Source organism: Macadamia integrifolia, chromosome 8 (assembly GCF_013358625.1).
Source record: "Macadamia integrifolia cultivar HAES 741 chromosome 8, SCU_Mint_v3, whole genome shotgun sequence".
NCBI lineage: Eukaryota > Viridiplantae > Streptophyta > Magnoliopsida > Proteales > Proteaceae > Macadamia > Macadamia integrifolia.
The window spans coordinates 5332680-5359651 of NC_056564.1; the positions used below are offsets into that span (position 1 = coordinate 5332680).

The 26972-nt window shown below is 39.0% G+C and overlaps 3 protein-coding genes across 11 annotated transcripts; 1 reads left to right on the forward strand and 2 right to left on the reverse strand.

Annotated features, from left to right (window-relative positions):
* Positions 1 to 8600: 8600 nt before the first annotated feature.
* LOC122087385 (abscisic acid 8'-hydroxylase 2) lies at positions 8601 to 14573 on the forward strand. 3 transcript variants are annotated; one of them, XM_042656494.1, is made up of 8 exons: positions 8601 to 9038; positions 10062 to 10380; positions 10454 to 10603; positions 11417 to 11671; positions 11787 to 11876; positions 11969 to 12154; positions 13003 to 13121; positions 14239 to 14573. In XM_042656494.1, the coding sequence occupies exons 2-8, from the start codon at positions 10108 to 10110 to the stop codon at positions 14345 to 14347; spliced, it is 1182 nt and encodes a 393-aa protein (XP_042512428.1). In that variant the 5' UTR covers positions 8601 to 9038; positions 10062 to 10107; the 3' UTR covers positions 14348 to 14573. The 3 variants fall into 3 exon arrangements, with proteins under 3 accessions (XP_042512428.1, XP_042512426.1, XP_042512429.1); XM_042656492.1 differs by having other exon boundaries at positions 8602 to 9577; XM_042656495.1 differs by lacking the exon at positions 8601 to 9038 and adding an exon at positions 9518 to 9634.
* Positions 14574 to 15016: 443 nt separating this feature from the next.
* LOC122087386 (probable protein S-acyltransferase 16) lies at positions 15017 to 22316 on the reverse strand. Of its 7 annotated transcripts, none has more exons than XR_006142748.1 (9): positions 21779 to 22312; positions 17281 to 17373; positions 17092 to 17193; positions 16863 to 16937; positions 16685 to 16783; positions 16461 to 16556; positions 16023 to 16251; positions 15218 to 15307; positions 15017 to 15148 (listed from the first exon to the last, which is right to left on the reverse strand). XR_006142748.1 is itself a non-coding variant. In XM_042656497.1 (7 exons), exons 1-7 carry the CDS (start codon positions 22049 to 22051, stop codon positions 16138 to 16140), a joined length of 801 nt encoding a protein of 266 aa, XP_042512431.1. In that variant the 5' UTR covers positions 22052 to 22316; the 3' UTR covers positions 15733 to 16137. The 7 variants fall into 7 exon arrangements, 2 of the variants coding, with proteins under 2 accessions (XP_042512431.1, XP_042512430.1); XR_006142747.1 differs by having other exon boundaries at positions 15218 to 15377; XR_006142746.1 differs by having other exon boundaries at positions 15017 to 15307.
* Positions 22317 to 24229: 1913 nt separating this feature from the next.
* On the reverse strand, positions 24230 to 25385 carry LOC122085725 (zinc transporter 1-like). Its single transcript, XM_042654248.1, has 2 exons — positions 24724 to 25385; positions 24230 to 24623 (listed from the first exon to the last, which is right to left on the reverse strand). The coding sequence occupies exons 1-2, from the start codon at positions 25367 to 25369 to the stop codon at positions 24232 to 24234; spliced, it is 1038 nt and encodes a 345-aa protein (XP_042510182.1). The 5' UTR covers positions 25370 to 25385; the 3' UTR covers positions 24230 to 24231.
* Positions 25386 to 26972: the final 1587 nt, after the last annotated feature.

Below are 26972 nucleotides of genomic sequence, written 5' to 3' on the forward strand. Positions count from 1 at the left end.
GATCTCATATTTATAGATATAGTTCATATTCAGAGAGACCATGATTGGAACTGTTTCAGATTATTTAAATATGACCCTAAGCTGTCAAAAATGCCATTAGAGTGGAAACGCAATAGCAACCATGGGGTTGATATTGACAATAAAATCTTCATATGGCTCAACCTGAAGTTTCCCCCATGATTTATATTTGGGTTTGTTGTCAATTGGTCTTAATCAATTCCATCTTTTTGGGGTCAAAGACCAGAACTGTCTTGACTAACTAATTGGTTCCAAAGCTTTTGAGGCAATATTAATTAGTAACGTGACCTTCCAAATCTTCATAAAGAAGGGATAGTCCGGTTCCAGTAACTAATGGGTTCTTACAAATATTAAGGGGAATGGAATACTACCTGGTCATGCACTCTTGCACCCACACATAGGGGTGGCAAAATGACTCCTGCCCTTCCTAAATTGGATCCCTACGGGTGCTTTCCCATTAGCCACTGTGAGTCAGTGGAATTCTCTTTCCCAAATATTATCATAAGTTAAAAAGATTACAATCTGACAATGATAAGTCCTAAAATTTAAGATGACTCCATCAGCCATGGCTGTTATGGCGAATGCATCATTAGAGAGAGAGAGAGAGAGAGAGAGAGAGAGAGAGAGAGAGAGAGAGAGAGAGTCAGAGGTTGCCCAGATGGTTAGGGTGGATTGAGGATTATGTGGATAGGTGCATCATCATAGGTTCAATTTTCCATCTGTGCGTCTACGATTTAAGTGGAGATCGTGATTGTAGGTTGCTATGCAAGTCTCTTTGAGGATCAGTCAAGATGCGTGTAAATTGGCCTGAACACCTTGGTTAAGAGAGAGAGAGAGAATGTTCTTCATCAAGCCTAAACAAGTAAACTGGTGTTTATCACTGGGGCCAATAGAAAAAAGGGCCAAGATTTTCTGTATCCTCTCACAAGTAATATTTTATGGAACTTTAATGGGTGGGGATTGCCACCAGGTATAAACTAAGGGAGGTGCATAAGCACCCTCCAACAAGGGGAATGAAAAAAAAAAATCATAGATGAAATTAGAAGGGTCGTAATCGGTTCCACCTTTTCTGGGCTATGACTCGGTTAACTAATCAATGCCAAACCCAAAACCAGAATTGATATAAATACCAATGGATAAGATAATTCCAATGCCATTTTGGGTTTGATGACTGCTCCCTAGATTGAAGCAGTGGTTGTAAGTGAAAACAAACACAATAAAATTAACAAAAGAAAGTAATTTGGTGCGTGTAACAGACGTAGTTCCACTAATGTAAAGGTGTTGTCACTATATGTAACCAAAATTTCTTTTTAAGGGAAGAAAAACTAATTTAATTCACATCACAAGCAAAGACACTTAGGCCTACAACCTTCTAAAATTGGTATAAGGACCAGGGAAAACTATTTTTGGGAGCAAGTTTTCCCCTTTCATAAATACATTTATTCCATCGCCATCATTTTTTTTTGACTCGCCATGAAGAAAAGTTTTGGTGAAACATAATGTTAAAAGGGATGTGACAAGTATAATTTTAACGTTATATGTGCCTGTTAATATCTCGTTACATAAACCAGAATCTTTTGACACAAAATAGATGTAAAGATATGTAGGATCAGAATGAGACATAAAATAATAATAATAATAATAATAATAAATGTAGAACAAGAGTGGTGGTGGTGATTGTTGATGGAAACAGCACATCGCTGTCAGCCAGCCGTAAGGCAGCCACGTATGAACTGATGATAGGTAGGCCCCACCAAAATCGGGGAAATTTCTTTTGTGGCAGCAAACGAGGTTCGTACGCGTCCGGATACCATGAACTACAGCTGTCCCGGCTGTCCCTTTTTTCTAGGAAGACAGCCGCTACGTGGTGCAACGCCTTGGTTTCTTACCTTTTTACGTGGAGAGTTGAAGACGACAGTGACGCTGACAGCGTCACCTACTCCACAATCCCATGAGGTGGTGTATTGTTAGTTACTTAAGGAGCAGTGGAGAAAATAGTGCGTGTGAGAGAGAGAGAGAGAGAGAGAGAGAGAGAGAGATCCCAACACGTAATTGGTATCCCTTGTACCAGGATTGAGATCTGATTAGACCAGGGATTTAGTAATCTGTATCGGCCGAGATATCGATTTGGATCCACTTGTATAGGATAAATTTACCTCTAATTTATTTAAAAATTAACAAAATTTCATGATTTTACTCATGTGTTAATATCATTTGTACCATTTATCATTACAAGACTGGCCAAGAATTAATATCTGCTTCAGACGATATCATTCAATCTGGCCAATTCTGCTGATCTAATACTAATTCTTAAATCCATAGATTAGATTGGACAAGGGTATTAAGAACAAATAATGAACCAAGACTCACTCATTGGGTTATATCACCATTTCTCTCTTCATAATAGATGAAGAAAAACTTAAAAATTCTTAATTGACGGTGTTGATTAAACTGATTTTGATTTGTATAAAATTTGCTTGAAAATTGTTTATTCTATTTTATATTCAAATAAAAAAAAGTCAAAACACTTTTGTTTGGATTTGCGGCATAAAACATTGCTTAAGCAAAATTTGTTTTAATAATGTAACGATAGCTTATAAGAGTAGATATTGTAGTTTCTTAAGCAAATTAATTTATAGTTTTTTACTCATAATCAGAATGTTATGAGGTGGACTATGGACAAAGTGATTCCAAACCCCAATGCATATAAAAAACTGATTAGAGTTTTGGATGTTAATTATGATTAGAGTTTTGGATGTTAATTATAGTTCACAAATCCGAGGGAAACAATGATTCGATTCGAGGGTACTTTATTATTGAAAAAGATTAAGAACAGGGAGATGAGTGAGACTATGATGAGTAAGCAACCACCTTCCCAATTCATCTTAAAAAAAAATAATAAAATCATACATTTTTTCAAGAAATAGAAAATCATCCTTTTAAGTTGTTGTAACATTTGTATACAAACATATGCAAGTCTGGCTCTTCCATGTGGTGGAATAGGTGGACTCAAATTTTGGAGAAGTAGGTCCCACTCTAGCTTACCAAAATTTGTTAAATTATTTATTTATTTATTTTTATAACAGAACAGTTTTTATTAAGAGCTAACCGTGTGATATGGGGATACGGATCCTGATACCAATGTTAATAACCATGGTTCCAATTGGCTATGCTTGTTCTGGGCCATAAATTACACGAACATATAAATCAGAATTGACAAATCAGAACTAAAACAGAGTAGTTATTAAACTAGGGTTTAATAATTATCAGAACTTATTTTTTCGGTAGGTAGGGAGGGAAGAAGGTAACAGTAATTGTAGAAACGCAACCCTAAAACGATGCAGAAGATAATGGAAAAACAAAACAAACAATGCACACGGATTTTACGAGGTTCGGCAAGGTTGCCTACGTCCCCGGTGAGATGAGATCTTGCTTCACTATCAATGGAGAATAGGGTTACAACGCTCGTCCTCACACCTCTCAGTATTGCTTGCATTACAGAGAAAGAAACGCTCGCTACAAATATATAGCGAAAAAACCCTAATCCGTATTAAATTACAATTGCCACCCTAATCTGGATTAAACTACAATTGCCACTCTAATTCATATTAAACTACAACTGAATACAAGACATCATACACCAACAATCTCCACCTTGGCTTGAATTCTGTCGAGCCTCCTGTAAAGATAACTTGTAGACGTCTTCATCATTGTACCTCATTAGAGACACAAACCCGCACCTGTTTGGTGCGTCTCTCATCTTCAATAATGAGTAATATTAATCAAGTCCAAACAGGACTCGAACTTCTCTGTAGTAACTGGCTTTGTAAGCATATCTGCAGGATTGAGATCTGTATGAATTTTTCTCAAGTGAATACTGCCTTCTGACACAAGCTCCCTAATCTTGTGAAATCTCATATCAATATGCTTTGTCCTTGCATGAAACACCTGATTCTTTGCAAGATGTATGGCACTCTCACTGTCACAGTGTAACACTGTACCTCCTTGCTCCAACCCCAACTCACGAACCAGTCCAGCCAACCAGACTCCTTCCTTGGCAGCCTCAACTGCTGTCATGTACTCTGCCTCTGTAGTGAAAAATGCAATTGTAGACTAAAGCATCGCCCTCCATGATATAGGTCCACCAGCCAATGTAAACACATACCCTGTAGTAGACCTCCTCTTATCCAAATCACCAGCATAGTCAGAATCAACATAACTTGCCAATTCTGTAGAACTTCCCTTGCCACTGAACATAACACCTGTATTTTTTGTCTTGCTCAAATATCTGAAGATCCACTTAATTGCATTCCAATGCTCCTTCCCTGGATTACTCATGTATCTGCTAACAACACTGACTGCATAAGACAAATCCGGCCTGCTACAAACCATAGCATACATGAGACTCCCAACTGCGCTAGCATAAGGGACTTGAGACATCTGCTCCACCTCCTCATGTGTTGTAGGGCATTCCCTTTCAGATAAATTGAAGTGACCAGCTAACGGAGTGCTAACTGGCTTTGCCTTTTCCATATTGAAACGCTCTAGCACCTTTTCAATATACCTCTTCTGAGTTATCCAAAGTTTACCTACATTTCTATCTCTAAGGATTTCCATGCCAAGGATCTTCTTAGCGGCACCAAGATCTTTCATCTCAAATTCAGCACTTAACAAAGACTTCAAAGAGACTATATCATGTTTGTTCTTTGCAGCAATGAGCATGTCATCAACATAAAACATCAACAAAATAATGGAATTGTCACTTGACACTTTATAATAAACACAACTATCATACTCACTTCTTGTGTAGCCAATCTTCATCATGTGGGAATCAAAGCGCTTGTACCACTGCCTAGGAGATTGCTTAAGACCATAAAGCGGCCTCTTAAGCAGACAAACATGGTCTTCCTTTCCCTGCACCTTGAAACCTTCAGGCTGCTCCATGTAAATATGTTCCTCCAAGTCACCATGAAGAAATGCAGTTTTCACATCAAGTTGTTCAAGCTCTAAATTATACATGGCCACCAAAGCAAGTAGTACCCTGATCGAAGTGTGTTTCACCACTGGAGAAAATATTTCATTGTAGTCTATCCCCTCCTTCTGTGCATAGCCTTTGGCTACAAATCTGGCCTTATACCTTTCACGCTCCTTCTCAGATTCTGCCTCTTTCTTACGAAAGATCCATTTACACCCAATGATTTTTCTTCCCTGGGGTTTTTCCACAATCTCCCAAGTCTTGTTCTTCTGTAGAGATTCCATTTCCTCCATCATAGTTGTTATCCATTTATCATGTTGTGCATAACTCAAAGCATCATGGTAGGAAAATGGATCACCTGTACCTACAGTGAGAGCATAGGCAACCATATCCTCAAACCCGTATCTCATAGGTGCTTTGTGAGTACGCTTTCCTTTACCCTTTGCCACAGTATAGGGAACTTCTACTGCTTCATGTTGTCCTGGTAAGTCACTTGATGACTCATTCTCTCCTGTTGTTTCTAACTCACCTAACTCCACCTGCACAGTAGAACCTTCTTTATTTTCATCAACTGCTTGTGAATTGGAATTTGATTTTACTACATGAGACTCATCAAACACAACGTCTCTGCTAACCACAACCTTCTGTGAACTTGGATCCCACAACTTGAATCCCTTTACAACTTTCTTAAAACCAAGAAAGATACACTGCTTAGACTTTGACTCTAACTTAGAACGTTGCTCACTCTCAACATGTGCATAGGCTGGACAACCAAATATTTTTAGAATAGAATAATCTACTGGTTTTCCTGTCCATACCTCTTCAGGAATTTTACAATCAATCGCCTTTGATGGAGACCTATTGATGAGGAAACATGCCATGTTCACTGCTTCTGCCCAAGATCTCCTGCTCAACCCTGCATTCAGCCTCATACTCCGAGCTCTTTCTAGAAGTGTTCTGTTCATCCTTTCAGCTACACCATTTTGTTGTGGTGTCTTTGGAACCGTGAAGTGGCGTGTAATCCCTTCAGCTTTGCACAATTCTAGAAACGGATTATATGTGTACTCTCCTCCATTATCTGTTCTCAAGTATTTAATTTTCTTTCCTGTCTTCCTTTCTACCTCAGCCTTCCATTCCTTAAATTTAGTGAACACCTCACTTTTATGCTTCATGAAGTAGATCCAAACTTTACTTGAGTAATCATCAACAAAAGTCACGAAGTATTCTGCCCCACCTTTAGATTTTATTGTTGAAGGACCCCATACATCGCTGTGTACATAATCAAGCACTCCTTTACTCTTATGTTTTATAGTTTTGAAACTAACCTTGCACTGTTTTCCGAACACACAATACTTGCAGAAGTTCAATTTACAAGTTTTTACTCCCTTCAACATTTTCCTTTTATGAAGCTCCATCAATCCTCTTTCTCCCATATGCCCTAATTGCATGTGCCACAGATAGGTATCATCTGTATCAAATACTGCATCTGTAGTCACAGATGCTCCACCTATAACTGTGCTCCCTATGAGTCTGTATAGGTTTCCTGCTAGCCGTCCCTTCATGACAACCATTACACCCTTAATAACTTTGAGAACTCCACCTTCAGCTATGTACTTGCAGCCATTTGAGTCAAGTGCCCCCAAAGATATTAAGTTTTTCCTTAATTCTGGTACATGTCTCACATCTGCTAAGGTTTTTACTATCCCATCAAACATCTTGATTTTGATAGTGCCTATCCCAATGGTCTTGCATACGGCATCATTCCCCATTAGGACAGACCCACCATTATATGATTGATATGTATCAAACCAATCCTTATGTGGACATATGTGATATGAACATCCAGAATCTAAAATCCAAGAATCAGAAGGTTGATTCTTACCTGATGATATAGAGAGTACATCTCCATCATCTCCATCTGAATTGTCAACCACGCTAGCTTCCTCAGATGCCTTATCTACACCTTTCTTCTTTAAGTCTGCCTTCCTCTTCAAGCACTCTCTCTTCAGATGACCTTCCTTCTTGCAATAGTAGTAAGAGACCTTTGTCTTTTTCCCTTTTGATTTCGATCGACTCTTCCCAGATCCTTTCTGATTTGATCTCCCTCTTTCCTGCTCCTTGTCACCTCCGAAAAAACATTCTCCTTGAGATTTCGTACTACTGGCTTTCTTCCTTGTATCATTGGACATGAGGGCAGCTGCGACTTCATCCATCTCAAGGGTCTCCTTCCCGTACAAGAGAGTCGTTACTAGGTGATCATATGATTTTGGGAGCGAGGACAGCAATAGTAACGCCTTGTCTTCGTCCTCGATCTTAACCTCCAGGTTTGCAAGTTTACTTACGATCTGATTGAACATGTTAAGATGCTCTAATAGATCCGTACCTTCCTCCATCTGTAGAGAATACAAATTGCTTCTTCACGAACAACTTGTTCGTTAAGGACTTCGTCATGTAGATGCTTTCAAGTTTCGCCCATAACTGCGGTGCAGATTCGATACCCACAACATATTGTAGGGCATCATCAGAAAGATTTAATCGGATAGCACTTATCGTCTTTTCCTCCATCTCTTCCCAATCTTCGTCAATAATTTTTGCAGGTTTCTTCGACTTCCCCAACAACGTTTTTGCCAAACCCTGCTGTATCAGAAGATCCTTCATCCTTTGACGCAGAGGATGAAATTGTTCTTCCCATTAAACCTCTCGATGTCATACTTGACATTCGATCCCTTCCCTGCCATCGTGATAGTAAACCCTAGAAAATGGAAACCTAGAGCTCTGATACCAATTTGTAGAAACGAACCCTAAAACGATGCAGAAGATAATGGAAAAACAAAACAAACAATGCACACAGATTTTACGAGGTTCGGCAAGGTTGCCTACGTCCCCGGTGAGATGAGATCTTGCTTCACTATCAATGGAGAATAAGGTTACAACGCTCGTCCTCACACCTCTCAGTATTGCTTGCATTACAGAGAAAGAAACCCTCGCTACAAATATATAGCGAAAAAACCCTAATCCATATTAAACTACAATTGCCACCCTAATCTGGAATAAACTACAATTGCCACTTTAATTCGGATTAAACTACAACTGAATACAAGACATCATACACCAACAGTAATGACGCTTGAATTTGAGACCTCTTAATGAGCATGGGTTTTATGCACACCACAACTCACCAAATGTACTAGACAGATGTTCATACTGATAAAAGATGAAACTACTGACAGGGGATTAAGTAAAGAACTGTTAACAGAATTGGAGTGCTTAGATTACAGATATTAAACTAGGGTTTAATAAAAATGAAAATTTCAAAACAAAGTTAAACAGTGTATTGTGGTCTTAATCTGGTTTTGGGAATTCCGGTTCCATGTCGTTCTATCAGTTTGGCCTGCCGATTTGATCTTCCAAACCAGGAGCAACAAATTGTGACTTTTTTTTTTTTTTTTCCAACACTAAAACCGAAACAAACTGCCTAAGTACACAATCGGTTCCGGATTTAATGGATCAGGTTTCGGCCGGTTTAACCGTTCCCAACCCATAATTGACATTGTGAGGAGTGAGGAGTGAGGAGTGAGGACATAGGAGTTACAAGTGGAGAGAAGCAGGGACACATGAAGAGTGGCAGCAAGGAGGTGAAATCACGTGAGAGGTTGGGTTCCAGTTCATGCACACAGGCACGCACGCAGGGCTCGCTTTGGGGGAGCGAGTTGTGCAGTTTCATAGTCACAAAAACACACCCTTAATCCATCACGAGCGACGCGTGCCTGGGTTTGGTTGGGTTACCCGGTACTCTGTTAGGGGAGGGTGGGTTTGGCGATTTCGGATAAGTAAGAAGGGGTCGAATTTGGATGGATGAGGCAGAGAGCAGTTGTGATTAGGCTAGCTTGGGAGAAAAGGGGTCACGAGGCGGCCCTCCGCTTGCGACCCCCGCCTGGCCGCAACGTGTCCAACGGACGATCTGTAACTTACTGTGGGACTCAGTACGGGACTTTTCTCTCCCTTCGCTCTCTCTCAGACACACACTCACACACAGTTAGCAAAGGTATCCTATCAATCTCAACTCAGAAGTCTCCCCAAAGCAAAATCTCTTAATCCATTTGGACAGGAAAAGAAAGAAAGGAAAGGTGTATCTCTACTCTCCATGTGACTATAAAATTCTTCATACAATTCGTCTTTCCCCCCTTTTTTGAATTTCCTCCATTTTTAACTCCCTACTCTTTTCTTCCTCTTTCCCTCAACTGTTCCCCTTTGTCCTTCAGTACTACTGTCGGCACCTGCTTGTAATATAAAGCCCCTCTCCCATTACTCCCCACTCCCCAAAACCCAACCAATCTGCTCCATCCCTTCTTCTATCATGCAGCCGCCTTCTCCTCCCTCTGCAATTACTCTTCTCTCTTCCTTCCTCTTCTTGCTTTCCCTTCTTTGGTCATTCTTCTTGTTCTTCCAATGGCGTCAGCGTTGTCATCACCACCACCATCACAAGCTCCTCCCACCTGGTTCCATGGGTTGGCCTTACCTCGGCGAGACTCTAAAGCTCTACACTCAGAGCCCCAACACCTTCTTCTCCACTAGGCAGAAGCGGTACATATCTTTCTCCTCTTCTCGTACTCTTTTCTAATATGGACAGCCGGCAAAAAGGTATAGTATCCATCGGGTATGACTATACCATATAGATTGATGATGTGATAATTCTGATCATTGAATATCTGGAGAAGTTAAAAATTAATCATTTACCAAATTCCATACTTAAAATTTAATCGTATTCCACCATATCAATATTTAATGTGCACCTTCTTGTTAATTTTAACATTGTCACGAACGTTTTAGTGGTCATAGGTTTTTGAAATTTTAATTTTTTATCACTGGATCGATTTCAATTGAACTGAAATTTGCCATGTGAAAAAGAGAGCTGTTAATTTAACTATCTCCAAAATTTCATCCCCATCATACTGGTTATGTGATACAAATAGGTGGACTATCCATGGATACCATATGAATAGGCCCCGCCCATAGACCCTATTAGCTATTTGATTTACTAATGCATTCTTCTATATATCTGTTGTAGGTATGGCATTATATTTAAGACCCATATACTGGGATGTCCTTCTGTGATGATTTCCAGACCTGAAGCCGCGAGGGCAGTGCTTGTAAGTCAAGCCCATTTGTTCAAGCCCACTTATCCACCTAGTAAAGAGATTATGATTGGACCCGAGGCCCTTTTCTTCCACCAAGGCGACTATCATTCTATGCTAAAGAAGTTGGTTCAATCCACCTTCCTTCCTTCTACAATCAGAGGTTCTGTCTCCGAGATTGAACAAATTGTACTCAAATTCCTTCCTACATGGGATAACACCACCATTAATACTCTCGAACAGATGAAGAGGGTATGTCATTTCATCCTTCATATTCATCTCTCTCTCTTAAACAAATTGTTTTCGCTTACCTTTTTATATATAGTTCGCTTTTGAGGTGGCAATGCTCTCTGCCTTTGGCGGTGGTTGGGACATAGATAAGGAGAGGATCAAACATTTGTACCAGTGCTTGGAGAAAGGCTACAATTCCATGCCTTTCAACCTCCCTGGGACTCCCTTCCACAGTGCAATGAAGGTAATTTTTACATAGTGGGATAATTATTCTTGAATATATAGCCGATTTGTTGTGTAAAAAAAATTTTTTTTTTTGTTGGGTTTAAATTTTTTTGTTGGGTTAGTGTCTAATATTATAAAAGTTTCATATGTCTAGGTCGTGTTTTGAATTTATGTAAGATTTGTACATGGCTAAAATTATAATTGTGTGAAGATTAGGGGTTTTTTGGGTGGCTATCAATGTTTTAAGAACGAATTGGATCGGATTAATTGATCCAAGAGGCCAGTCCCTATTCTCCCTGATCTGGCTTAGGTTGATCTTATGAAGAAAAACCCTAGATGCGTCAGATATGCTGATTTTAAGACCAATTCGAATTGTCTTTATGAGGAAAACCCTAGGAACAAGCAAATAAGACTACTTATACTAGGGTGTAGAATGATGTAGAGTATTTTTCTGGCTTAATGAAAAATATCTTGTTTTCTTGGATAGGTATAGACTTTCGTGCTGAACCATATTGAATCTTCATATTCATATATGATTATTTGATTGATTTCTTCTTCGCGTCTGAAACAAAGCCAATGATTCGACAATTGTGATGGTGGATGTGCTAAATCACAATCTGTAGATTTTGATTGTAACTTTTTCTTTTTTTTTTTGGCTTATTCAAACCTTCGGCCTGACTAGTTCCACAGGTTCATACTGACCCCACAACCGCATGAACCGGGTGATACCAAGGTTGAACCGATTATTCAATCATACAATATAGTTTTTGGCTCCAATACTACAATTTAACTTTAAACTCTAAATAATGGGTTCATCGTATATCTGACTCAGGCAAGGACGCTACTGAATGAGACCTTGATAAGGGTAATCCAGAATAGAAGGGAAAGTAATGGTGAGGACCAAGGTGGGGGCTTGTTGGGAGTTCTATTGAGGCATAAAGATGACAACCTTAACCATCTCACCGACTCTCAAGTTGCTGATAATATAATTGGAGTCATATTCGCTGCTCACGATACGACTGCGAGTGTGCTCACTTGGATACTCAAATATTTGCATGATCATGGGCATCTTCTGGACGCTGTTACTGTAAGTAAATTCATGACCATGCCTTGATCTTCTTGATTGTTCTTCCTCTTCACTAGCTCGAATCTAGAGAGAGAGAGAGATTGAGTGAGATTGATTAGAAATGGGATTGTTGCAGAAAGAACAGGAGGGAATTGGAAGAGAGATACTCGAAGGAAAACGTGGGCTTACGTGGGAAGATACGAGGAGGATGCCGCTGACAAGCAGGGTACACCATTATTACACTGATTCACCTATCCTTTTTCTTTCTTTTTTTTCCAATTAAGAAGGAAACAATGGAAGGATTGATTGATTACACAGGTGATTCAAGAAACTTTACGGACATCGAGCATTGTGTCGTTCACATTCAGAGAAGCAGTTGAAGAAGTAGAGCTTGAAGGCTACATAATCCCCAAAGGATGGAAGGTTCTTCCCCTCTTCCGAACCATTCATCACTCTCCTGATTTCTTCCCTCACCCTCAGAAATTCGACCCTTCAAGATTCGAGGTGAGCTCATCTCTCTCTCTCTCTCTCTCTCTCTCTCTCTCTCTCTCTCTCTCTGCACACACACACACACACAGTGGTCAGAGAGGCCAGTGGGTCTGGAACTACCGTACTAGTTGTTATATCCTCCAGTATTTCTTGGTGGGTATTGAAGCAAAGAATCTAGCCTTATCATAAATAGATTACTATATCTGCAACATCTTTAAAAAAAGCTAAGTACTGTATCTGTATGAGAACACGTGAATTAGTTTTGTCTGTAGTAGTAAAGTATGCAGGACTAACGTTTGAGTTTGTTTGGAATATCTAAGGTGAACCCATCTATTGATCTTTCTATAAATGGTAAAAACAATAAGTTTTATTTTATTTATCACTATGGCTAGTGAAAATACATGGGTCAATTCATGTGAGATAGAGGAACAGCCAAGCATCTCATGGATATAATTTCAGCTTAAAATGAGTAGTCAAAGAATAAAAAATAAATATTATTTTGTATTTTATATTCATTTTTGTTTGACCATAATTTTGATCATTTTATTAAAATTTTCATTAGAGTTTGAACAATTTTTCTTACCTACTTTGGACTAAAACTTATCAATTAGATGTATATGTATGAGTCTTTTATCACATGGATTAACCCTGTATTGTCAATTGGTAAATATTGAAACGTTATACTTCACTAAGCATAAGGATGCCCAGAGAAAAGACCCAAATACAAAAAAGTAAGATTTTTTTTTTAAGTGAATATTACCTACCAAGCAAGAGGCATTCTTTTTCCATTCCAAAAGAAGAAATGATGGGGATTAAGAAGGAAAAATGTGTGTCATGTCATATTTATTATGTTAATGTTGCAGGTGCCACCAAGACCCAACACCTACATGCCGTTTGGTAACGGTGTCCACTCGTGTCCAGGCAGTGAGTTGGCCAAGCTTGAGATACTTGTCCTCCTCCACCACCTTACCCCCACTTACAGGTCTCTCTCTCTCTCTCTTCTTCGGCCTTATAATCTACTTTCTTTCGGATTATAGTAGAGTAAGATTCATTGGTAGGGTGATAAGATGATGGAAGAACTCAATCCCATATGTAGGTTTCTGTCTGGCGGTAAATAGTTCTTTTCTAGTGGCTCTCACTCTAGCATCAAATCTCTCATTTCGTGCGTGGATTGGATATCGACTGTTCTGATACTATTGACGATTCTAAAAGAACTCAACCTCATAAATAGACTTATAAAATGAAAGGACCCAAAACTATATCAACCCACATCAATTCCTATAGAAAATCCAAATTAGATCAACCTCTGTATACTGATCTGTGATCGTAACATAAGGACAATAGTAGAGGCGAGACCTTAAGATGATATTATGATACTATTACTTTTATGGACACATCTGAGTGTTGTTAATGGTCATGAATCATGATGGGACGGACCACCAGATGCAGAGGAGTAGTAATGAACAGTGGAGTGGATCCCAATCCAAGAGGGAGAGGGTCAGTCAGTGAGTGGGGGAGTGGGGGCCCTAAGAAGAGGTATCATACTGCTGAGTTTAGTGAGCAATAGTCTTACCTATATATGGCTGATATGAGCGGATGACGAGAGAGACGAGTGTGGTGGTGATGCTGTTGCTGCTACGGCGGCGGCGGAAACAGAAGTTGAGGATATCTAGTTTGGGCATTGCAGAGGGGGGGGGGGGGGCAGAGCCAGGGTTGCTCGTGAGAACTAGAAATCTGCACAAACTGAAACATGAGTGACAAGTGCATGCTGTGTACTAGTGAAAACATACAAAACTTGTCTGGTGGTTGCCTGGTTGGTCACATCTCTCTCTCTCTCTCTCTCTCTCTCTCTCTCTCTCTCAGTATTCATCTTGATGAGTAATACAAAATTATGTGCAAGTAAGCAAAGCTCGCGCATCCAACATGCTGAATAATCTTAAATTAATTTCCCTCAAACTCAAATAATTTAGGTACGTGGACTGTGGGCTTATCTTCCCACAATTCCTTATTATTTGGTGCTTAATTGAATTGAAGTGATTTAATTTGTAATTAAGAAGGATTTTGTTGATTAATTCTGGTTGAACTTGGCATGCATACAGGTGGAAGGTTGTTGGGGACGACGAAGGAATCCAATATTGCCCCTTCCCCGTACCAAAACGAGGCTTGCCCATAAGTGTAACTGCTAGGATCAACAAGACGAAACTATAATACCAACATCCTCCTAAGTCCCAGTGTGACGGGGGGCCTGTGAGTGTGGGTGTGTTAAGAGCTGGGAAAGTTGGTCCTTTTCTTTGTGCATGCTTGCAGACAAATGAAAAAAAAAATATTAAAACCCTTTACTTCTCTTGCATGCATAGTTGAGGAAGGGGGAGAACAGAAGAAATTCGCGTACTTTATGTCAACAAAGTTGAATCATGTCAATTTAGATTTGGAATCGTAGATTGAAATCGAAATTGGCCGCTTAAAATTGAAAAAAATATATATATATATATATATATCGTTTTGGTTTTTATTTGAAAAATGAAATTTCATTTAGTTTAGTTCTAGTATGTTTTTAGGCTAAAAACAGTCTTTTTAACTGAGCTGAATAAAGTATAACCCTAAAATCTAATTAGATAGGAAAAAAAAAAAATACAGGATAACGAAGGTCAGAAAAGATCCTTTTAGCTCTGGGTCACTTGAGGACTCGCTCAACCCAAGTGTGGTATAAAAATATTGGTCTATGAAGTCGAAGATATTTTCTTATGCCCCTGGACCCACCTCTCCAAAACTGAAAATTAATGGAGTTCTTTGGGGGTGGGGAGGGGTTAATAAAAAACATGACATCAAATAAGATCTCCCCGCTTGTGATAATAATGGTGACTTCCAACGCGCAAGTTTACTCTGAACATGAATTGATTTCGTTTGATGCTGAATAGGGTCTATTGACCAAAAATTCACTTGCTAATTATGAAGTGAGAATACAAGTTGAATGGGACCAGATACCTGCGAAACACGCACAAACCAGACCTGTCCCAGAATTTTAATAGCCAAGAAGTTGAGATGTTAGCCTACCAAGGGGTTAAAGAAGAAACTTACTTCACGCTGAGTTGCAAGCCCATTGACAGATCCACCAAAAACAAGCTCAATCGCTTCATAGAAGCCGCATGCTGCCCTCCATGCCCAGCACTGAACAATCGCGAAGCATAATTACTTGATTGCAGAGAAACCACAACAGATTAATCGGTTACTCTAGAACCTGTATAACATAACATGCAACCCAACATTGCTGCTGATTACTAATGATGAAACACGTTGAAACAATTTCAGATCACTATCAGGTCCTTGCACAATGCTCAACTCAGCGGCAGAGGATGGACCACGAACCAAATCTACATGATTATTTCAAGTTTGAAGATCAATCCATTCACTCCCCAAGTGGAATGAGCATGATCCACACGAACCGAAGAAGATAATACCTCTTCCTCAACTTAAAATTCAAAAACAATTACAAAGTTATAATCATTACATTGTTATTATTCTTTCCTGTTGTAATGCCTCCTAGAACCTCATTTTGAGGTCATTCCCACTCCCCACCCCAACCCTAAAAAAAATAAAAAAAGAATCAATCAGGTTGTTGCATGGAATTCTTCAATCCACTTATCAAGACTAGTGAGTAAGCGGGGACAAATAAAATCCCCCTCTACATGGTATCATAAATCAGCCGAAGTTGTTGATAAGCTCGATGAAAAAATGTATCTCTATAGACATCAGACCTAACGTGTTCATTAACAGCTTCACAAACTGTTGAAGATTTTGGCTTCTCTGCATAATGATGAACATGGGCTCTCCACTGATTTGATCCAATCACAGGAATATAGAGAATGCACAAGCAGTAACTTACAATCTGGAGTGGTTGAAATGAAAAACCAGCCTTCGTTTCACATCCCAACTGCATCTCATCCACATTAAGAGTACTCGCCTCGGGTGTCCAGAGACCAAGCCACTTGCAGCTTTGTCTATCTCGAAGTTGATATGAAATTTGTCTGATCATAGGCAGTTCGGAACCGGAGGCCTGAGCCCATGTGTCTTGATGTAGGACACATCCAGATGAAAATGCTTGGACCCAGCACCTGGGGTAGAGAGAGCAGGCAAAACTAATTTTTGTACTCCTTAACCAAGAAAATATCATGTATTGTAACACCAATTTCTGTCGAGGCTAGTGGAAACATGTGGCTAAAGGGTGAATTTTCAATTACTTTTTCTTCCGTGGAAATAGATTATAGACATATTCCCAGCTGTGTCCTAGGTTATCAAATAAATAAATAGAATAAAATATTACCGATGTCAGATTTTTGTAGGGACCAAGGTCATAAGGATGTGTGTAGACATTCCCAATCTTTTCTGCAAGCGACATTGCTCTTACTCCTTCATGATACTACACAAATATAGGTGTATAAATCAAATGTTATACAAGTCCACAAACACTAGGACGGATCTCTAAATCGAATGGACCGGGGAAGAAGAGAAACGAAATTCTAGTTTTAATATTAAATTTCTTCAAACCTCAATTGTTGTCTTGTTATGCAAAATGAGGTATATATGCCAACCCAAGAGGATACTTAATGCTACTGTCAAAGGAACTAGCATTACACCAGATATGATCTGCAAAGAGCAAGCAATGAGCAGAACTAGAAACAAGTCAGATGCCGAATGAAGCCATAATTATGCATGTATCACTTACATAAGTTTTGATTGAGCCTTCCCTCTGCAGCTCATCTTTCTGAGCATCACGAGTGACACTACCCACAAGCAATACCTGAAACCAGATCATGTTTTGAGTAGTTAATATAACATGGACCACACATTGCATGGGCATGCAACATACTGGAAAGGAACCAACTCCCTAACACAAGAGTAATTGATTACAAGCAAATATACCACACAGTATGCCAGAGAGTATTACAGCATACCAGGGAGTGGATGCATGAGATTACAGCGTATGTCACAAAGACGAAGAAAACCTTGTAGTTAGCATGGCCCACACAGTTATTAATCCATATGCAATGATGGTCCTGCAATCAACAGATGGACAAGTTCAACACAAAATCGGGCACTACAAAATTCAACCAGGCACCAGTAATGACATAGCTCTTACATACCATTCGCAAAACACATCTCCTACAAACACGGCAATGATGGGCACGAGGAGGCTTAAAGAGAGAACACTTCTGGCAATATCTCAAATCCCCACCCTGAAAGAACATGGATCATGAGGAATGATGATTCAGTTAACCAACAGATGCTTCCAAATATAGAGAGGTAAGACAAAGTATCTAAATAAGCTTTGGGAGAAATGCTTCAATGTGAGCTGGTCTGGAGAGGGTTCAACCAGATGTCTGTGGTTCTGCCACGAGGCATGTCACACAAGGATCTAATTTCGTGGATATGTCAACCCACAATCACTCGCTCATATGTCAAATTTCATCCCAACAGAGTTGTCCAAGTGGCAAATTAAGGACTATGGAGTGGGTGAACACCAAAAAATGAACGGCCAACAAATATAGGGGTGCATGGACATATTTGATTTAATTTGAGTCAAAAAATAAAGACATGGCCAACCCAGACCACTCGTTTGATATCTGATAGTAAAAATTGCCAGATGATTCCTCGACGTGGTAAAAATAGGTAGCCTGCTTAGAAAACCTCTGGGTGGGCCAGCCTAACAAAAACTTCCATAAGCTTTAGTCTATTGTCTAACTGCACTCATCTGCTGAAAAATAACAAAGACCACGTTTTCTAGGGGAGAGTCACATCAAAGCAACTTAATTTTTCTCACTTTAAAGTTAAAAATCTCCCCCAAGGCCGTAACGAGACTCTTCTGAATTTCCTATAACCTAGGTAAGCCAACATATCAGCTCCACGTTGGCTATTAGGACACCTAGACAGGGGCCGGGGCCGGGGCCGGGGCCAGGGCCTGGGCCGGGGCCAGGGCCTGGGCCGGGGCCAGGGCCTGCTCCTGCAATGAACCTATGAACAGGTCGAGGAAAGACGGGATTCTATCGTTAACCTGGCTTCTACCAGTTTCACAGTTTGGCAATTGTGTCCATAGCAAGGATAGTGAATTATAAGAGCATAATGAATTGAATATTGGAATAGACTACAATAGAAAATAAATAAATACATAAAATAATAACCTTTTCAGTGAAAAACAATTTTTTCATTAATAATTCTAATAATCATCACAGATTTCACTAAAATAATTCTACTAATCATCATAGATATGTACTTCTGATGGGTTTCTAGAAGCCTAAGTGATTAGGGTTCAGAAAGACAGTTTAAACTAAAATCAGAGGTAAGGACCAAATTCAAGAAAATTTGATAACTTGAAATCAAAGTTGCGGAAAATTCCTACTTGAAATAGGACTTCTTAAACCATGAATCAATGTCAGTAACTGGGGTGATTTCAGAGCAGCAAATAGAGATATGATGCAAATAGAATCTATTGAGTCTCACCAATAGTGTAGTTGAGTCACACAACCAGAATCTGAATCACACAGATAATGAACAGTAAAATCCATCTCTTTATTCATCAAATCTATGGGGGCTCTATGGCCTTACATCTTTCAAATAGAAACTAAAAGAGTACTCACAATAGGAAAAGAAAAGCATAGTTGTCAAGGTGTTGCCTAGGCATCCAAGCGGCTTTGTCTGAACTGGTGCCTTGGTCGCTTAGGCAACACCAAGGCTTGCCAGTGTTAACTTTAAATTTGCCCCCCTCGACCGTCTTTGTTTTCCTAGGCATCGCAACAACTATGAAAGAAAAATGTACTTGAAGTAGGAAAGAAATAAATAGGAAACTCTATCCATAATAGGAATAGTAGGGATGTAAATGGATTGTTCAAATCGAATATAACACAATCTGTATCCGCATCCAATTAGCTTTCAAACAAATTCAGATAGTTTCCAAGGAAACCGATTTTTCCAATATGGATTCCCCTAAATGGATATGAACATGAATTGAATAAGGATTTTTGACCATCCATTTACATCCCTAGTGGATGCTGGAAAGTTGAGTTGTGAGTCTAGAGAGAGCGGCGGTGCAGTCTCACTGTTTGTGTTGAGAGACAAAGAATTGGAGAAGAAAAAAATGCAAGAAGACAAGAAGGTGAAAGGGAATCCACTACCCCACTCTAGGATTCATGTCAAAGTATCATCTGAAATTACATAGACATCCTTATGAATCCTTTTTTTTTTTTTTTCATATAATTTCTTATTTAATTACTTGCAATATACCATGAATTGATAAGGGCATATGAATATTATAAAATATTATCTAGTCACATTTCTATAATTGGACCTAAACGGATCAGATAATATCTGGTCTGAAATTAAAATATTGTGTCCGTATCCAATTAGCTTTCAAACGAATCAGATAGTTTCCAAAACTGATTTTTCGAATACGAATACCTCTAAATGGATACGAACACAAATCAAATACGGATTTTCGATATCTATATACATCCCTAAAAAATAGATGTCCCTTATAACTAAAACTCTACCTGGGCTGATATAGCCATCCCGGCCACACCTATCCCATCTCATTCTCTTTTTCTTTGTTCCAATTTGTGAGATAGTGACTGAGAGTGTTCTATTATTTGTTTGAAGACCAGCAACCAAATCTGATTGAAGAACAGTCCCAGGACAGAATCGATTTCAGCAAGGAAGCTAGGGTTTTGAAGTTCCATCAACTGGACACATCTCCCAAGTCTGAAGTCTGACCAGAAAACCCTTTGAGTTTTATTCCAGCCTCCAAGAGGACCACTCAATCCAAGCTTGGAGGCCATCTGAGGTGTTTTGCTGCTGTTCTTGAGGAATCGAGTTTCCTTATTTAAGGACCTGAAATCAAGAAGGTGCAGATCTCCCTAACCAGACAGCAGTTTTCAGAGATATTTTAGGGTTTTGTTCAGCACTCTAACCCCTCTACTCTATCCAGGTTTGCTCCCATTCTGAGCCTTCCACTTCCAACCGCAGGCAGCCCTAGTTCTGCCCTGTTTTGGGGTTTGATTCTAAATCTGGTTTTCAGATTTATCTAGTCATGTGCCTGGTTTAGTTGGAGTTTTGGGGATTATTCTTGAGTGTATTGATCTCTCAAAACTCTTACATTTCATTCTCTGGGATTTTTGTAAGCCCCCATCCTTGTCCTCTCTTTTAGCCATGTGGAGGGTTGACCTGTCCAATCCAGAACATCCAACAGATAGGGGACCATCTAGATTAGCAACTGATATGCTGATCAGCTAATATACATTCCTAAAACGCTATGAAGCAATAGATGAAATACAATTGAGAGCCATTAAGTGGAAAAGCAAGACTCAGTCACCACCCTAATTTTCAGATTCCAAACAGGAAAGCTGAAAGAGAGAAAAACAAAAAGAAAGAGAACCACTTGAGATTCTGTTCCTGAACTACTGCTATCAGGTTTTAAACCTTACAATGAAATGATGGTTGAAAAACTATGGTCACAAAGCAATTATGCTTTGTTGAGGGCAAAGGCGAAAGACAAATTCACCGTGCTGACCAAGAGCTGAGAAGTGAGATCAGTTCCACTTGGCTTGATCAAGGCTCTGTTAACCTTCGAGCCAATATAAATTGATCCTGATCAAAACCACATGGTCTACATCTATGATGATGATGATTGATAGTTAATCAGACTCGCACTTATTCCCTTTTGTGCAGGTTCAACAGGGGGAAGAAATGGAAAAGAAGAAGATCAGCAGAAGAACTAATTGTTATTGCTATAGATTGGGAAGAATAAAGAAAATTAAATTGCATATTAATGTCCTTTAGCTTTAATATATTTCCATAATTGACATGACCAAATTACGGTTTGGTGTAGAACCGTTCTCAAAGTCCCTTCCCTCCCCCACCAACCCCCCCCCCCCCCAAAAAAAAAAAAAAAAAAAACCCACCCCGAAGCAGAAAAAAAGAGTTTATAGAGAACCACAAAGCTTACACCTTATAATCACCTAAACAATGCCACCTAGAGTTAAGAATAAACGAAAAAGAAAGACTAAAGGGTGGGGGGTAGAGGTTCCTGGAGGACTGTAAAGAAATTTCAAGCTAAGGGGCAGATTTTAGTATAGGAATTTCTGTTTCAGTTCCAACGAAATCTCAGGAAATTGGCCATAGGAATTTGTGGTACTACAATTTTATTAAGTTCAATTCAACTGTAAATTTAAGGTCTTGTAACAAAACATTGAAACAATGGCAAGGACCAGCCCGATCCATTCTTCTAACCCTTGTAATAATTAACTACCGGATCCCGAACCAGCTCGCCTAGGAACGACCATCACATAAAAACTACATCTGTGATTTCTCTTTATAAGCTTTGAGATTATTTTGATTATGTCTTAAAAGAGAGAATTAGAAAATCAGAAAAGAAAAGTGAATAGGTCGCCAATATCGTATATCAATTCACGAACAGCTCAAATCACCAAAAGGGAAAGATTATTGGACTTAGAGAAGCTTATATCCCTCTTGAGAGGCACCTAAGCAGCTGAACCCTAATTCTTCAAATCACAGAAGGCCTTGACAGAATAGCTAGCCAAAGAACGATAGAAATTAAAAAGAGGGAGAGAAATCTGGAAGAGAAGTGTTGACCTTGCGCTTGATCTCATGGATCGGCATGTCAGCATCTTCGACGTCGGGCATGTAGCTAGGTGGAACAGCGCCTGGATCCCTCAGGATGGCAGTGGAGTAATTGAAGATGCACATGAAAGCTGTGGTCGTTAAAATGAAGGCGTTCAAGAGACCAGACGACGTGGTGAGACCGAGCCAATCGTCTATGAAGATGAAGACGGTGGTGTAATAAATGTAACAGATGGCCGAAAAAACCACGAGCACGGGAAGAGAAATGATGCAGCCCCGCCTCATGGTTACCCGACTTTATTCGACGAACCCTAAGGGCAACAAGAGGACCCACAAAAGGAATGGTCACCTCTAATGTAAGAGAAAAACGGTAGGGATCTGCGGAGACCCGAAGAGGAGGAGGGGCTTGTCTGGAACTGGAAGGAGTGGCGGCGATGTGTCATGGCGGGGGATCGGAGCACCGGCGTTTGTCACGACGGCGTCTCCGCTTCTTCCATCATCTATTCTGTTTTAGCAGTGAGATTTCCCAAAAGACAGGCCGAGTGAAATTAGTAAGTTGTGTTCCAAACTAATTATTAGTACTAAATTGACCTTCGCTTCTTCTCTATTGACATACATTCAATACTTCAATGGCGTTATAACTGTATTATCTATTACAAGGCCACAAGAGTACAAGCACAGAATTTTGACAAAGGGTTTTTTTTTTTTTTTTTTTTTTTTTTTAACAAAGTGTTTTTTCTTCTGGTAAAATTTTTAGAAAGGGTTAACCACATAAAATTGGGTAATTATAAATATAATTAATTGCTCATTACTGAGTTGACTCAAATCTTTCCCAAATCCCATCAACCTCCTCGGCCATTTCATTTGTTTCAGTATTAGCTTCTTTAATCTCTAAAGGATGTATAAGCAATTTCAATCTCCTTCCACCATGTTTGTTTGTCCCGTGTAAGTTGAAAAAGTTTAAAGATAGATCCCATCGTATTGGAATCGTTTCCAATTTTTCTCCCTCTATGACTTTTCAATCATAAGTAGGTATGCAAGTGTTGGATTTGCGTGACCCTAAGTATTAGTTTGCACATAAGAAATTGAAGGAAATTGAATAAAAAAAATCGTTAGATTGGATTCAAATTCGATCCGACGTGTTGTGGAGTGAGATAACAAATAATTTACCAAAAAACAAAAAAGTGAGATAACAAATAATGCTTTCTAGTTCATTAATTGCATGTACTTGTGTGAGCACAAACCATTAGGAACATGCATTAAGGCATCCAATAGTGAGGGTAGGGTGGCCCCCGTGTTTGGGTGTAAGAGTACATGATTAGGTAGCAATTTTTACAAAAAATTATATAGTCGAAAAATTATTATTTATTCTCAGGTATTTTGTTTAGGGGAAAATTTTTTTTTAGAAAAAAATATTTCCCATATATTTTACAAAAATGAGGACCAAAACATGTAATTTTTTTTATCTATCTAAATGTGGGACTCACATGAATTGATATCTTATTCGCATCATTAATTGGTGGTACCATATGGATTCCTTCCCACATTTTTGTTAAGAGATTGCTTTCCACATTGAATCTCGCATTTGTTAAATTGACATTTTACTAGGAGGGAAAAAAAAGGGGGGTAGGAGAGAGGGAAGTGATTAGTGATGTTAGATTTTAAATGACTTTAAATCAAATATTAAAATATATTTTTTATCTTTGCTTGTTTTTGTCATTGTATCATATCGTATTGTGACAAGATGAGGCGTTGGTACATCATTTTTTTTTTCTTTTTGTTAATTCTTAATTAATGAGATGTCGGATAGGATTTTTTTTTTTTTAAATAATGAGACTTTACTCACGTACACTAGAAGGGTGGGAGAAATGAACCTTGTGATAAGAGTCAACTCTTCAACCTCCGGGCATTTGCTCTTTAAGTAGAAACGCCAAGTAAGTGTATTAGGCATTGGATTCACAAGGTGTTGGTACATTAATTCTTTTTTAACTTTGGGTGAAAGGGGAATTTGGATCCTCTTCATCTAGCTATAACCTCCAACCCATGTCACACCATCCCATGGATGACCCGAACTCATGAAGGGGTGTCTATTTTAGACATATTCCTCAATATGAACCATATATACACTAAAGTGGATTAGTAGGTCTTCGTACAACAAGCTTTCACATTAATTGAATTCCAAGTGTATATCAGGCACCATGCATGCGAGGACCTGATTCAAACTCGTGCGCATGGAGCTACCTTTGAAGCAAAATGACCGCAAGAATAGTTAATGGCTGGATATAGATATATGAAACTCCAGAACACTTCCCTAATTCAATCCTTGAAAGGAAGAATAAGGATTATTAATTAATACACACGTATATCATAGTCAAACACTCATACCATGTTTTTCTATACATTGTAATTCATCATCAAGCAAATAAGAAAAACCCAATGCAATTGAAGTTTATGTAAGTCGACTACTAGTCCCAAATCATGACAACGGCTATAACTCCCACCCCAAGAAGCACAGAGAGAAATTTGAAGAAAGGGGTGTCAAAGTAGCTGTGCTCTAGTGGTTTAAACCCTTTGGCTATAAGGTGGTGGAGGGCAACATAGATGAAAACACCAGTGGCGATACCCATGGTGATAGCATAGATCCAATCTGCCACTGCTCCTTGTGTGGTGGCATCAATGGCGATGCCGATTCCAACTCCAACAGGGCTTGAAAAAGCGAAAGCGAAAGAATAAGCAGCAGTAAGTAGAAATGGCCTCTTTGGCATCATACGCAGCAATGCAATTCCCATGGCAATGGCTGCAAATATTTTGTGCAGTGATATTGTCCACAAGTTTCTCCATGCATCTGCTTCAGTGCCTACAAATATATAGTAATGTTAATATACTATTGATTCGATGATACGGTGAAATCCCATATGAAGAAATTTAGAAAAATAATAAGGAATTCAAAAACTTACCAGCAACACCAACGGCTATGCCTTCAAACACAGAGTGAAAGCAAAGGGCTAGGATGAGCAACAAGGAATCCCCAAATGAAGATGTCCTGACAAAAACCGGGTTGATGTTCTCCACGGAGGTGGCGATGATCTCTTTTCCTATAACTCTTCCAGTACTACGTCCTTCCTCCACTTCTACGACCTCCACTTTATCCATATTTGTAGCAGCTCCGTTGTTGTTGACGACGAAGGTTATGACGCAGTCGGCAAACATGGTGAGGAGATAACCGGCTGAGGCCAGCATGAATGCAAAAGGGTAGGTGTTGGTGGTGAGACCTCCAAAGGTGGCGCTGGAATCGCTCAAGAAATGCATAAGCGACGTACCCAGGAAAACACCGCCGGCGAACTGAGTGCCCATCAGAAGGAAGCTTTCATTCCATCGGAAGAAATAAGGGGAGATTCCACCGGCAAAAGTGCTCACCAATAGGATAATGAGACACCATACTTTTGTTAGGATCAGAGCTCTGGAGTGCAGATCATCAACGCTTGGAGCGCCTCCTACTCCTTGGGCCCTGATTAGGGAGAAATGCAGAGATAAGAGGAGAAGTAGGGTCAGCTCAATCGTTGTTGGTGACTTGAGAGATCTCATGGAGGAAGCCATGCCCATTGCCTAGGGAATAAGATTTCTCTGTCTCGTAGTTTGTACTTTCTACGTAGAAGTACTGAAAATAAAATCTCAGATCGTCTCCTCGATGAGTATATGCTAATGTTAATTGCTTTAATGGTATATATATATATATATATATAAATACGTTGTGGAACAATTGTACTACATACTGTTTTATTAGTACGATTTAGTTAATACCTAGCTAGTGGATACATGGTTATAAGGGACTGGGGATCCATAATGGTATCGGCGTACCCGATTCTGTATTAGGGCAAATTTGTTTAAAAATAAAATTTTATTAAATTAAGTGCGAAATTATTCATTATGACTCGATATAAATTGATATGTATTTATATCAATATCGGTCAAGAGTCAAGACTGCCATGAACTTCAATACCGATATTTATAACCATGAGAGGATGAGGAAGGCATTCAAGGTTTATTTACCATTTGTTTCTTTTGTAGTACATTCTTGACTTTGGAAGGATGTACTACACAACATAGCTTGCTTGATGATAAAAATTTCTCTCTAATTTATTTATGAGAAAAAGATCTCTTGACGTTGGAGTGGGGATTTTTCTAGGAGGTATTTAAGTTTTAGGCAAGGGAATTTATCGATCTGACGTAGGAATGGGCAGATGCAGCAGGGTGTGAAAATACCTAGTTTTGGTTTGGAAGTTGGGTCTTTTCGCACACTTTGTGTTTTGACGTTTCTTTCACCAAATTGGCAAAGTTCTTTTTCAATTAACTTTTTATTTTGTGACATATATATTGAGGTCCAATTTATGTGTACAATCATGTATGAACATAGTTGGCGCTTCGACCCTTCCAAAGAGCATACATGGTATTACAAACATTCCCCCTCTCTCTCCCCAATCTAACTATTGAAGTGATGATGGTACCGTATGAACGAAATTGTCCACAAAACCTTTCACCTATATATTATAAAAGGAATTTTATTGGATATTTCGACCTGGAGTTAGGAAATTATTAATGTATGAGGGAAATCTAATATAGGTGAATCCGGACGTTTCTCTATTCCCTTTTATGTTAGGTTTGTTCTACTCACATTTTTGAAACCCGGATGGTTGAACCAACCCGACGACCATCAAATAGTCGTGACTCATGATCTTAATTATATTTTCTTAGGAATCAATATAGAATTAAAAGGCAAGAAAGAAATTGTTCAAAGAATTGTTTGAACTTGAATTATCGTGAACCCTTTAGATATGTAAAACACCATTGATAGCTGGAATGCACAATAGATTCCCTAGATATAATCTACCCCTTGCAGGGTATTTTCATAAGCCCCACAAGTTCCTACTTCGCTCTTCATAATGAACATTGTAAATCTAAACCAATCTATATGCGTTGATGATTCAACATCTATTAAAAAAAAAAAAATTTAACATTATATTTTTCAATTGTCATCACACGTAAAGGGTGTAAATTTTGGTGATTATAGAGCATTGAAATCTTTACTCAAGTTTGGCAAACACAATTAAAATGTTAATCAATCTTTGCCCTAGCCACACTTGAGATTATACTATAAAATTTGAAAAATTATTATCATTTTGTTACAACGTAAAGAAAGGCAAAAACA

Coding starts and splice junctions, on each gene's coding strand:
- LOC122087385 (XM_042656492.1), top strand. CDS start 9,351: ATGCAGCCGCCTTCTCCTCCCTCTGCAATTACTCTTCTCTCTTCCTTC. Junction 11,877..11,968: donor GGATGCCGCTGACAAGCAGG/GTACACCATTAT, acceptor TTGATTACACAG/GTGATTCAAGAAACTTTACG. Junction 13,122..14,238: donor CACCTTACCCCCACTTACAG/GTCTCTCTCTCT, acceptor GCATGCATACAG/GTGGAAGGTTGTTGGGGACG.
- LOC122085725 (XM_042654248.1), bottom strand. CDS start 25,369: ATGGGCATGGCTTCCTCCATGAGATCTCTCAAGTCACCAACAACGATT. Junction 24,624..24,723: donor CATAGCCGTTGGTGTTGCTG/GTAAGTTTTTGA, acceptor ATATATTTGTAG/GCACTGAAGCAGATGCATGG.
- LOC122087386 (XM_042656496.1), bottom strand. CDS start 22,051: ATGAGGCGGGGCTGCATCATTTCTCTTCCCGTGCTCGTGGTTTTTTCG. Junction 17,374..21,778: donor TCCATGAGATCAAGCGCAAG/GTCAACACTTCT, acceptor ATGTTCTTTCAG/GGTGGGGATTTGAGATATTG. Junction 17,194..17,280: donor GGAGATGTGTTTTGCGAATG/GTATGTAAGAGC, acceptor TGTTGATTGCAG/GACCATCATTGCATATGGAT.